The 14,032-nt window shown below is 34.7% G+C and overlaps 1 protein-coding gene across 1 annotated transcript; it reads left to right on the forward strand.

Annotated features, from left to right (window-relative positions):
• Window positions 1–6,994: 6,994 nt before the first annotated feature.
• Window positions 6,995–10,894, forward strand: LOC114339448 (protein rtoA-like). Its single transcript, XM_050654722.1, has 2 exons — window positions 6,995–7,148; window positions 9,621–10,894. Exons 1-2 carry the CDS (start codon window positions 7,131–7,133, stop codon window positions 10,806–10,808), a joined length of 1,206 nt encoding a protein of 401 aa, XP_050510679.1. The 5' UTR covers window positions 6,995–7,130; the 3' UTR covers window positions 10,809–10,894.
• The last annotated feature ends 3,138 nt before the right edge of the window (window positions 10,895–14,032 follow it).

Below are 14,032 nucleotides of genomic sequence, written 5' to 3' on the forward strand. Positions count from 1 at the left end.
ACGTGGAATCAACACGAGGCTACGCCGCGTCGCAGCGTTGAACATTCTGGACCTAATTGCGACGTATTGGACAGCAAGATCAGCAATTATAAAATTATAAAACACCATGTAAAAATCAATATTTTTCAGTCTGATTAAAATCTCTAAATAAAAGTCTTCTTGTAGTTTCATGGCCTCCACCTCTTAGGTACTTGGCCACTCTAAATAAAAGTCTAATTTAAATATTAAACTAAAGTCTGATTTTAAATTATTGAGTTGTATCTAAAATCTTTGTTTGTCGAAATAAAAGTTTTAATTGTGAAGTTCAGTTTTTTAAAAAAAGTGTTTTTCCAAAGAACATTCATAATTGGCGCCGTAAGTACGGCAGTGGAAGAGTCTTTATAGATCCTCGTCACTTTTCAGTGTTTGTCCACTGTTCCAAGAACCAGCCTCAGGGAAACCGTTGCAGAGTTCACCCGAGGGAATTAGCATTTAGAAATAGAAGTTAGGAGCCTTAAGGAGCAAAGGAATGCACATCGGCATCGTCTTTATCCTGTAAGCGATTTTTATTATTACTTAGAATTAAGATTACATTTTAAAAGAAATATTATTAAATCAGACTCCTCTGAGTCCTTAGATTGAATCAGAGCTAGATTAAGAAGATAAAACAAAGATTTGAATAGATTAATAGAAAGATTAAAATAGTTTAGAAATATCTCCTCTAAGTCTTTAGATTGACTTTAAAGCCAGATTTAGAATCTTATTTAAAGAAAAATTTGAATAGCTTAATAAATACTATATTAATAAACACTAGAGATTAATAGATAGATAATAAGCAATTTAAGATCGATATATTTGAAATTTACTACACTTATTTGACTATTGACTATATATATTGAAAATTATTTTTTTTAAATATGGCAGTTCCACAATTTGACGTGAAAAATTTATGCATTCTTCCAAATTTCGACGGAAACCCAAATGAATTACATGAATTTATTAAAGTTTCTACAATACTTTTAAACCATTATTATGATAGACTAAATGCAGCTAATATCCAAAATAAATTTTTGCTTCATGGTATTATAAGTAAATTAACAGGTAGAGCCAAAGAAGTTATATCCGATGCGAAACTTTTGATGAAATAAAAAATGCATTAATTAAAAATTTTGGAGACCAAAGAGACGAAAATTCGCTTACAAGAGACCTAGTAAATTTAAGACAAGGAGCAACAGAATCTATCATGCATTTTTACGAAAAAATAATGGGACTTTTAAGCTGTATCAACAATTACTTAGAATTACATACTGTAAATGCCGACATTAAAAGAAGCAAACAAGAATTTTTCCGTCAACAAGCTCTCACAACATTTTTAGCAGGCCTAAGCGAACCAATGGGCTCTGTTATCAGAGCAATGAGACCAGGAAGTTTAGCTACGGCGATACAATACATACAGCAGTAGAAAACCCAATTCTTGTTATACCTATTTCGGAAAAACCACTTAACTTCTACAATAACCAAATTAAAGTCAAAATCGTCAACTACAATCCACGACCTCCAGCAATTATACAAACCTTTTCGAATAAAAGACGTTATCATATCCAGCTATCGAAAGATCAGCTAAAAACTGATACCATAAAAATTTTTAAGGAACACCTCAACCCGAAAAAGAAGTATGCAATTTTATTTGAAGCAGAAGAAGAAATTTTTGCAGAAATTTGCGAAATTATCAGAAAAACTTTCAAAAACAAACGCATATGACTTAGTAAAATGTAATCTTTTATTGGAAGATGTTAATCTAGAAGAACAACAAAAAGAAATTATAAAAAACTATCATGAAGGTAAAACGAACCATAGAGGAATAGCTGAAACAGAAAGCCAAATAAGAAGAAGATATTACTGGCCTAATATGAAGAAAGACATAGAAGATATCATAAACTTCTGCGATATATGTCAAGAAAATAAATATGACAGACTTCCTCCCAAACCAAAATTTATGGTTACACCAACTCCCACTAAACCACTGGAAATAGTTCACATCGATTTATTCCAGGCTGATGGACAGAAGTTTCTAACCATAATAGACGCATTTTCGAAGTATGGACAAGCCTATCCAATAAATGGAGGAAACGCAATCAATGTACTCAACGCCCTACTAATTTTTATAACCCATCATGGACTCCCAACAATGATAGTAGCCGATAATGGTACAGAATTCAAAAATGGAGTAATACAAGAATTTGTAGACTCTCATAAAATCTCAATCCACTATACGACACCAGAGAATCCGCAATCCAACGGGATGATTGAGAGATTTCATTCTACATTAATCGAACATCTTCGAATCCTAAGGAACACCAAGGTAAAGCTCCCGATAAAAGAACAAATGCTATACGCTATAATTGGGTACAATAATTCCATACATTCCGCAACGAAGTTACGACCCATTGACATATTAAACGGCCATATCGACGCAAAAGATCCCTTTGACGTTGACATACAGAAAGTAATACTGAATAATTATATTCAAAATCATAGAGAGATAACAAAGGAATTATACAAGGAAGTAAATCAGCATATACAAGAAAATAAAAATAAAGTCATCGAAAATAGAAACAAATCGAGACAAGACCCTATTACGTATAAACTAAGTACAAAAATTTATACCCGAAAAACAGTCACTAGGAATAACTTACTTCCACGATATTCTGCAAAACTTATAAAGAAAAATAACGAAGTTACTGTAAAAACATCAAAAGCTACAGTACATAAGAAGAACATAAAACATCAACCTAAATCAAAAACTAATTCGGAACCTTCCCCACAAGATCAGCCAGACGATAGGAAAGAAATTAAAGATAAAGAAACTGAAAAACAAACCAGAAATAATTCCCCTCAACCTGGGACAAGCAAGGATTTAGATTACTAACAGACAACAAAAAAAAAATGATAAAGAAAAAAAAATAAATTTAACTTTTCAAAATATCCAGAGTTATTAAATTCAAGAGCAAACGTTCCAGATAACTCGCGAATACTTCCCAAAAATTAGGACTACAGAAATTCAAACCATTCAGGATAGACCACATCCCTTTAGAAAAATTCCATAAACTCTCCGAAGGAAGAAGAACATCCAGAAAAAAATAACTCAAAATTATGGAACCATAGCCATAGCCATTTTTTGGTTAACTCCTGTATAGATTTTTATTAAAATTATTTGCCTTGTATATGTTACAGATACAAAAAACAAATTCTAGCAACGAAATTCCAAGAGATGCCAATCCAAAAGTTTTGTTCATCCCTTACAAAACTTTTTCAGGGGATGGAGTAGTTATAGTACAACGACCGCTACCATCCAGTATATTCTACCACGTGGAATCAACACGAGGCTACGCCGCGTCGCAGCGTTGAACATTCTGGACCTAATTGCGACGTATTGGACAGCAAGATCAGCAATTATAAAATTATAAAACACCATGTAAAAATCAATATTTTTCAGTCTGATTAAAATCTCTAAATAAAAGTCTAATTTAAATATTAAAGTAAAGTCTGATTTTAAATTATTGAGTTGTATCTATAATCTTTGTTTGTCGAAATAAAAGTTTTAATTGTGAAGTTCAGTTTTTTAAAAAAGTGTTTTTCCAAAGAACATTCATAATTCGCGTGATTACAACTACATATACATTTCATTTGATACCGTTCACATGCCAACGGGCTTCTTAATGACCTAAAACGCGCGTTAGCATGTGAACGGTCTTCAGTAAAATGTATGTAGTTATAATCGCGCGTTGTCAAAACGCGCGTTAAGCCCCTGTCATGAAAACGAGGCCTTAGGTCATTCCCCATATCTTCCACGATTTTTGAAAAAACTCACACTCTTTAGTCATGTAAAATTTGAAGTGTTCAGCATGGAATCACAAACCATACATACTCAGTATGTATGGTTTGTGTTTGTGCATGTATGGTTTGTGTTTGTGCATGGAATAGACCGTGATAGTCGTGACGTCAAAATGTCAAAAAAAGTTTTCCAAACACGGTGTGTCTAGGTACACGCTAAAATGTACGCAAATAAAAAAGTTAAACTTCATCAAGCTAGTGACTATTTAGCGTGGGCAGTGACTGTATATTTTGATACACGCTATTTTGATATGTTTAGTGTTTGTTTGATAGAAAAATATTTGTTATGACGTTTAATTCTACCTAACTTTTTTATTTGCGTACACGGTAGCGTATACCCTAGACACAACGTGTTTGGAAAAATTTTGACGTTTTGACGTCACACTATCATAGTCCATTGGAATTCGAAATTTGTTAAACTTTCGGGAAAACTTTTAGAGAAATATTCGGCATCTAATATTTCTTGGGGATTTTTGTCCGGGATTTTTTGTCCCGGATTTTTGTGGGGATATTTTGTCCAAAAAAATTGTGGGGATTATTTGTCCGGGATCTTTTGTGGGGATTTTTTGTCCGGGGATTATTTGTCCGGGGATTTTTTGTCCAGGGATAATTTGTAGGGATTTTTTTGTCCGGGATTATTTGTCCGAGGATTATTTGTCCGGACCCCTTCGACGACATCAGTGATACCTGTTATTTTCCTTAGGTCTTGGTTCCTTATTTTGTCTTTTTTTGTCACGCCGAGAATCGATCTTTGGATGCGCCTTTATGCTACTCGTATTTTTAATGCTGTTGTTTTTGTGAGCGTGAGAGTTTCTGCTCCGTATGTTATAATAGGAAGAACGCATTGGTCAAAATGACAATACTTCTGATGAAATGAAACTCTTATATAAAATATTATGGGTACATATAATAAGAGTCTCCCGTTTTTATACCGCTAACGCGGCTTTGGGATTATAGGAAGGTAGTCTGCTAAAAGTTTTAGCAGAGTTTTATATCTAGCGCCTACGGTAAACAAAGAACGTAACAGGGCCAGTGCTATGCTTCAACCGCCTATTATTACCCCTGGTTTTACCAAAGGTACTCATTTTTATTCAGGCTGAGTTGACCTGGTACCTGTAGACATTTTTAAAAATATCTAATAGCAGTTCTTGCCGCTGCTGGGATTCGAACCCCGGTCTACCAGCATGGAAGTCAGATATTCCACCGCCTGAGCTACTCCGGCCCTATGTAGTTTTCTGAAGATAAGGCGGAACTGCAGCTTTGCTGGTATTGGATAAGTGTGAAGCATTCATGAAAACATGATAATACTTATGTTGCTTTTGCAGCACATTATCTATCGCACTTCTTCAGTTTTCTGAGGACTTTTGGGAGGTTTTTTGAAGACTGAAATACGATGCATCTATTTTTGACTATACGAATTCATCAGGGCCGTAACTACGATGTTGGGGGCCCCGGGGCAAACGTAATCTGGGAGCCCCCTACCCCCATCGCGAGGGGGTACGGAAAAATGTTTGATATTTAACCCCTTGAAAACGCATTTTCCCTCCTGTGTGAACACCACACTCTCTTCTTTCTATTTTTTCAGCATGTCCTGCAATAATTATAAAATTAGCAGCGCTAATAAATACATCTTCATCTGTATCTGGTATTGTGGACGGATCATCAACGAATGCGTTCGTTCGCTACAATGTAAATGGTCTTATTTTGTAGCGAACGAATAACCAAGCGAACTACCATGCAAACGTAAATGCACCTTAAGGTGCCTTAAGCTACTGCAGTGTGAGCCAAACACACTCAGTGAAGCTGGTCAGTGTACTGGTGGGACTGATCCTAATGTGCTCATTCTATGTTCCTTTCACATACCAAGATGTGGTCTGGGAAATTTGATTAAGACAAAGTAGCTGGGCTGGGACCTGGGGAAACTATTCCGGTTGCATTTTAATTTTTATTTCGCCAAAGTAACTAATTTCCTCAGCTACAATTTATATCTTTACGAAAGGTCTCAGGGGCCCCAGCTTAGCCCGGGCCCCTCTTCCAATGGCATTCAGTGGCGTAACTAATCTGACTGCGCCCCAATGCACGTATTTCCTGGACGCTCCTATTCATAGACAAATTTTTCAGAATATCAGTATTAGTGCCCCCTAAGGCCTGCGCCCCAATGCACCGCATTGGTTGCATTGGCGTTAGTTAAGCCACTGATGGTATTTTAGGTTTTATTACGCCGAAATAATTAATTTCCTAACTAATAATTTAGATTTTTATGTTAGGATCTCGGGGGTCCCAGCTTAGCTCAGGCCTCAGGGCCAGGGCCCCTGTTCTGTTCCAATTGCATTTTAGTCGAAAAGACTAATTCCCCCAGTGAAAAATTAAGACTTTATGTTGCTGTCTTTTTAAAATTGTGTCATTTGAAAATATTTCGTTGATATTGGCTTTTAAATTACAAATTTTTACTTTCCTCATTAAAATCTATGCACGGCCAAGCAAAAGGGGGCCTCTGCGGGATCCCCCTGACCGGGAGCCCCAGGGCACTGCCCCGGTTGCCCCAATGGTAATTACGGCCCTGGAATTCATATGCGACACGCAAATGTGCATGAAGAAAATGAGCCTCTCTTCTTTAAATACCTACCTAATAAATATTTCCGTTCACTTGACCATGAATTAATGCACTTAACGTAAACCGAGCACCTGAATTCAATAACTTCGGAAGGCTGTAGCTTCAAAATAATAGCCCTTCAGACCTAGGTCCCCTGGACTTTTTTAATCTACGCACTGAGAACTAGCATCGACCGAACTTTCGTTAAATTTGACCGGGGTCAGTTTCCCATAAGGAGTATTGTGGGGTCCTTTCACTTTTTAATAAAAGTATTTTTTTAATATGCGAATACCATTTTACACCAGTTTTTTACTTCACTGTAAAATTACTTTACTTTTATTTTCTTTATTTCATATTGTATGGTTCCAGAACTGATTAACTCATTCTGGTGTTCATTACTAATATCCACATTGTTGCATAAGGCACTAATTTAATAATTAGAAAATATTTCATAAATTGTATCTCTTTGTTGTTAGTAGAACAAGAGATATTGATGACATTTCAAATTAATGTATGTAAGCCCAAATATTATGCAAATGCAAATTCATATGCACCTCATTTGCATGTTTTCAAGTCTCCGGCATTTGGTGCAGATCAATTAGTAGTAGGATTAGTATATAACCACTGACTAAAAAATATCGTTAGAGTACAATTATCTGGCAAGATGAAGACGTCGTTAATAGTAAGTACATTGCAGATAGTTTAATTCAAAAACAACAGTTTATTATTTATTATACACTTTTTCAAAAAATTAATGTACCACCTTAAAAATTGGTCATTTTTAAATATTTCGAATTTTTTAAACCTGTTGTCCGATTTAAGTGATTTTTTTAACATGATATAGCCTTATTCTTTAACAATATCGCTGTAATAGTATTGTTGCTAAACAGGTAAATTGTCATTGTATACCGTGTGTACCAATCAAACTGTGATTTTTTCGCAATGTTCGTGTCACGCTATGGCATGGAATATTCTAACATTTATAAAATACTGAAATTAAAACCCAACTAAAGCCTCATGTTTTCTTAACATTCTGTTTTTTATTAATTCGCTTAGGTTGGATAATAAAAAAGTTAGATACTTTAACAACTAGCCCTGTTTTTGCAATACAGGGTGTTTTTAAATAAGTATGGTAAACTTTAAGGGGCGTTTATATTCACTCAAATACAACTATCATCACAACATTATTACAAACAATTCTTCTTCTTCCTCTATGGCACTACAGCCCAAATTGAGCCTTGGCCTCCTTTATTTTTTGCCTCCACCCTTGTTTGCCTATGGCCGCTCTTCTCCATACACGGACTGCTAAAATTACTTCTGCGTCGCAGCTTACTGTGTCTTCCCAGCGCTTTCTTGGCTTTTCCAACTGGTCTCTTTCTCTGCATTCAGTGCTCTTTTTGGTAGCCTATCCTGTCCCATTATATTATATATGTCCGGCCCATTGCAATTTTTGTATTCTAATGTTGTTGTCTCAAATTCGATTTTCTATCAAATTCTGAAGATTCCGTTTTCCCTCACAGGTACTAATATTCTCCTCAGTACTTTCCTTTCGAATGTGTCTAGTTTGTTTTTGGATGTTTCTTTCAGGACACATGCTTCCACTGCCATATTGGTTCAATTAAGGTCTTATAGATTCTCATCTTTGTATTTCGGTGGACACTGTTTGCCTGCGTTATTCTCTTTCGTATTTCTCCATCTTCTGATCCGTCGGCATATGTTTCTACTCCCAGGTATGTAAACTTTCCAACCGTTTCAATGTCATCTTCATGTATAATGTTTTGTGGGACTATATTTCTTCTCGTCTGTATCATTATTTTTGTTTTTTTCTGTGTTAATTTCCAAACCTAGCCTTTTCGTTTACGTCTTTAACTCTGCGTATGTTTCCTGTGTTCCCGTGGATAATATTACTCATAATATTAATATCATCGGCATAAGCTGCCAGTTGAACCGTTCTGTTGGTCAGTAGGTTTCCTCGTCCAGTTTGCATTTGCCTAACCGCATATTCCAGTGCCAGGTGCCAGGTTAAACAATGTTGGGGACAGCCCATCTCCCTGCTTTCAGTCCATGCAAGATTTTGTGTGGTATTACTAATTCAGCCAATGTATAGTATATAGTCTGTTCCTTTTGACCTAGTCGTATGCCTGTTTGGAGTCTAAAAACACGTTGTGAACATCAATGTCGTGTTCCCACGATTTGCTCAAGACCTGCTTGACTGTAAATATTTTATCCATTATCGATCTTCCCCGTCTGATACTCTCCAATAATATTTTCTGCTAGTGGTTGGAGCCGCTGGTTTATAATATACGTGAGGACTTTATATGCTGTACATAGTAGACAAATACACAGTAGTTTATTTACAAATAATGCTCATGACAAACTGTAAAAGTTGAGCTCAAACAAATTCAACCGAATATGCTCTCTAATTAGGATAATTAAGGGAACTCCATGCATATACCGTCAATGGAAAAGGCGAAACTCTTTATAGGTTGTTTCTTCTTCTTCTTCTTCAGCCTGTGTTCGTCCACTGCTGGACATAGGCCTCTTCCATTTACTTCCATCGATTTCTACTCTTGGCAATTCTCATCCACTGTTTGCCCGCGACTTGTTTGATATCATCTGCCCACCTCTTCTGCGGTCTGCCTACTCCTCGCCTGTTCTCTCTTGGTCTCCAGTTTGTTAGTTTCTGTGTCCATTTTTCGGGATTATCTCGGGCAACATGTCCGACCCATTGCCACTTGAGCCTTGCTATACGTTCTGCGACATCAGTAATCTTTGTTATTTCACGAATGTCGATATTTCGAATTTTGTCTCTCAAACTAATCCCTAGCATTGCCCTCTCCATCGCTCTTTGAGTTGTACTGAGCTGCTCTAAGGTTTTCTTTGTAAAGGCCATGGTCTCCAGTCCATATGTAGTTACAGGCAAGATACATTTGTCATAAACTCTACGTTTTAGACACATTGGTATATCTCTCTCTATTCTTCAAGATAAAGCTTAACTTGCCGAAAGCTACCCAAGACAATTGTATGCGTCTTTTTATTTCGGCTATTTGGCTATAGGTTGTTAATACTATTCAATTAATTTTTCGTATCGAATTTTTTTTTAATATTTAGCTCCTAAAGTTTCTATGTTTTCTTTATTTTAATTTAATTTCAGGTGCTGTTATTGGCGGTATCACAATCGTACTCTCAGGGCCCCTACAACTACCAAAGACCATCCAACCCTTTTGACCACAGTTCATCGCATTCGAATCCTTTCTCTAGGTTTAATAATGGTCCAGGCTTTCACCCTTCTACTTCAGTATCAGTAGTACCAGCGTTAAGTTATCCTGTAAATTCATTATTAGATCAGGGATACAACTATCCACGCCCAAATGGTGGTTTTGACTCCAATTTAGGTTCACCGTCGTCGAATTCACCTAATTTCAATTCAGGAGGTAACGGTGGTTACAACTATCAATCTCCAAATCCCGGATTCCTTCTACCATCTGCTACAAGAAATGTAAACTTCAATTCAGGATTTAACGATGGACCCAGTTCTGGGTCACACCATTCTGGTTCATTTTTATCTTCTTCGTCAAATGGCGTTAATTCAGGATTGAATGGTGGATACAATTATCCTATCCCAAATAGCGGATCGCACAATTCTGGTTCCCTATTACCATCAGGTTCTCAAAACTCTGGATCTTTCTTAAATAATATTCCAAGTATCAACTACGGCAGCCCTAGTCTTTCTGGATCTCTCTTCCCTTCAGCTTCATCTAACTTAAACTCTGGGTCACCCTTCAATAATGTACCGAGCTCTAATTACGGTAGTCCCAACCTCTTCTCAGGTGACTCACGCCCATCACCATCGTTTAGCAATAACAATGGTCTATTTCCTGGTGACTCACACTCTTCACCATCATTTGGACCCGTACCAGAGCAAAAACATGTGTATGTATACGTTGCTCCTCCAGAGCCAGAAGCAGAATCCAAACAACTTCATATTCCTGCTGCACCAGTAAACCACAAAATCATCTTCATCAAGGCTCCGTCTCAGTCAGCATCTAGGACACATGTCGTGCCATTGGGTGCCGATCAAGAGAAGACATTGGTTTACGTATTGGTGAAGAAGCCGGAAGATCCTGAAGTCCATTTGAGAACGCCTGCTCCTACTCTAGCATCCAAACCAGAGGTTTACTTCATCAGATACAAGACCGAAAAGGATGGAACTGGAGCGCCTAGCAACGGGTTGCCTTCTGTAGAAGATAACAGAAGGGGGGCAAACAATGGAGGTTTTGATCCTAGCAGCAGTGGTTCTAGTCCAAACGGCGTATCGCCTGTATATGGTCCATCACGTTAGTGTTGTAAGATAGTTTATTTATATTTTTTTATTGCTCTTCTTTGTATATAGCTTATGCATAATAAAAAACTCGGTGACAAATCATAGTTCTTTTTTCTTTTCAAAAAGTAGGAATTAAATTTTTTTAAATCATACCACTATTAGTAAGTCAACAACATATCAAGGACACACCATTTGTATTGTATATAAGATACATGTAAAATTTGAGTTTCGTGTTAATTTTGAAGGTAAGCTAAATTAAGACCAAATACATACTTTCCATGTCGGGATAGTTTCACGAGGTTTTCTTCCTGGTTGTTTCCTAGTGATTTACTATGGGATCACAAACACGAGAATTCTACTATCATCATTGCATGTGGTTGTCTTTTTAAAGACAAATCACATGCTGCGATTTTTCTGACGTATATTTTTAAGTTAAAAGTTGATTTCATGTAATTTAATGAACTATCTTCCAATAAAATCATCCCAGGAACGCAACTCATAAATATTGACAATATCTATCATTTTAAAGTCATTCACTTTAAAGTGTATAATATATGTCTAATTGTCAATATGAATGATTCAGCTAAAATTAAATTATTAGAAGAATTCTATTACCAAGCAACAAAAACAAAATTTGTTTAATTTGTTAGTTAGGTCAAACCTGAGATCCAGGTTTTTCAGAGGCCTAGCAAATTATTCAATTTTTTAACATGTATTTCTACTCTTCTTTGAGTCATTTATAACCTATAAGACGAATCTCTGATGATGGCATGTGCTATTGCCGAAAGTACTTAGCTGATTTAAATAAAGAATATTTACACATTATCATTTATTTGAAAACATACAACCTGCTGTAGGTGTGATCTACATTTTTAGAAATGTGTACAAGTTATACAATCTTTTTCAATTTAATTAATTTATTATTGCTTTGTATTTCTATAACGATTTCATAAGTGAAAGTCGAAACATCAAACAAAATTTAATTTCAAACTTAAATTGTGGCTTTATTCCCAAATAAAATAGTAAATTGCATTGCCCTAAGGAAATAGCTTCAGAACAATATTAATATAGAAAAATATTTGTTAAAATCATGTATTTGGAACTTGAATTTCAGTTTTTCATTATTAGCCCGATTAGGGAACGCAAAATTTTACGAAACCTCCAAAAAAATAAAGGAAGGATGAAAATTTGGGAATAGGTAGTTGAAATTGTCTATTATTATATAAGAAAAAGTTTACAATTCTACATCCCCTCCATTTTACAAAAATTGGAAAATACGGGGTGAACAATTTTTCTCGGGGGTGAAAAAATATACGTTCAAAATAAGTCCGGAATTGGATAAAATGACTAATTCTAAGTAACTTTTGTTCTATAGAGTTTTTTTATTAAGTCAATACTTTTCGAGTTATTTGAGAGTGAATGTGTTCATTTTTAACCAAAAACAAAAATGTTTTTAGTAATATTTTGTATTTTGACAACGGCACCCGATTTAGGCGTCGAATCGTTAATAAAATTATTTTTTCATTTTAATTGTGGTTTATTTCCCATATAAATAATTAATCATAAAAATGCCACAAGGAAATAGCTTCAGAACAACAAAAATGTTTTTGGACGGTTTTTCGGAGATAACTCAAAAGGTAAGTATTTTAGCGAAAAAAATATTCTTAGTAAAAATACAGCTTATAAAAAATTGAAAAAATTGTGTATGCGTGAAGTCTGCAGACCCAGTAGAAGCAGAGTTGCATCTAACGAAATGTAGGTTCTTCGTCAAATTCCAAATCGAATATTTCAATGTGAAATAACCAAAAAAAGGAGCACTTTTCGGGGAAAATTAATTACAACTTTTTTAAAGTGTCTAAAAAAGCTTTATTTTTGTTTTTTTTTTTAACTTCTAACATTAAAAGTAAGTGAGTTACGCTCAAAATATTGTTGGTCCCTTTTATTTTTTGGTAAAAAAATGACGAAAATCACCTTAATTAGCTTCTCAAATAAAATTAATCGTTACCGCTTTACAAGTTACTTTACTTGTGTATTGTTTATATTATCTATAAGTTTCATTGGTTAAAAGTGCTCAGTTTTGAAAAAAATTGGGTTTAAAATAAAACATTTTTTTTTAATTTTGAAAAAAGTCGTAATTGTTTATGGAATTAACTTAAAAACAATTAGGAATACCAAAAATGTCAAAGAGTAATAAAATGTACGTTTTGCTTTTCTGAATATTTTTGATTTTTTGTTTTCTTGTTAAACAAAAATTGGTTATGCTATGGCTGTTCAAAATTTGCCTAAACTCGTGATTACTTACTCGTTCAAGCCATTTTAACTACAGCTTTTTCAAAACGAAGCACTTTGAACCGATGAAACTTACAGATTATATAAATAATACATAGACAAAGTCACTTGTGAAGTGGTAATGTTAAAATTTATATGTATGTGATGCTAATTAGGGGGTGATTTTCGCGATTTTTTTACCAAAAAATAAAAGGGACCAACAATATTTTGAGCGTAATTCACTTACTTTTAATATTACAAGTTTTTTTAAAAAACAAAAATAAACCTTTTTTAAACACTTTAAAAAAGTTTAAATGAATTTTCCCCTAAAAGTGCTCCGTTTTTGGGTTATTTCACATTGAAATATTCGATTTGGAATTTGACGAAGAAGAACCTACTTTTCATTAGCTGCAACTCTGCTTCTACTGGATATACAGACCTCATGTATACACCATTTTTTTAAAAATTTTTATGGGCTATGTTTTTGCTAAGAATATTTTTTGCTAAAATACTTACTTTTTGAGTTATCTCCCGAAAAACCGTCCAAAAACATGTTTTATTTTGTTAAACATGAACATATTCACTCGCAAATAACTCGAAAAGTATTGACTTAGTGAAAAAACTCATAGAAGAAAAATTGTTTAGAAACAGTAACTTTATCCAATTCCTGCCTTATTTTGAATGTATTTTTTTTTCAACTTCGAGAGGGGGTATTCCTCTCCATTTCTGTAAAATGGAGGGGATGTAGAAATGTAAACTTTTTCTTATATAATAATAGACAATTTCAACTACCTATTCCCAAATTTTCATCCTTCCTTTATTTTTTTTGGGGTCAGATTGTTCTTTGATCAGGCTATATATGCTTTGAAAGTTTACTGTTTCGTTTACAATTTACTAGTGATTTCTTCATAAATTTCAATTTCAAGTTTCTTTAGTGAACACATCAAATTTTTTTGGTAAAAAAATTATGTATA

Source organism: Diabrotica virgifera, chromosome 6 (genome assembly GCF_917563875.1).
Source record: "Diabrotica virgifera virgifera chromosome 6, PGI_DIABVI_V3a".
Taxonomy (NCBI): domain Eukaryota; kingdom Metazoa; phylum Arthropoda; class Insecta; order Coleoptera; family Chrysomelidae; genus Diabrotica; species Diabrotica virgifera.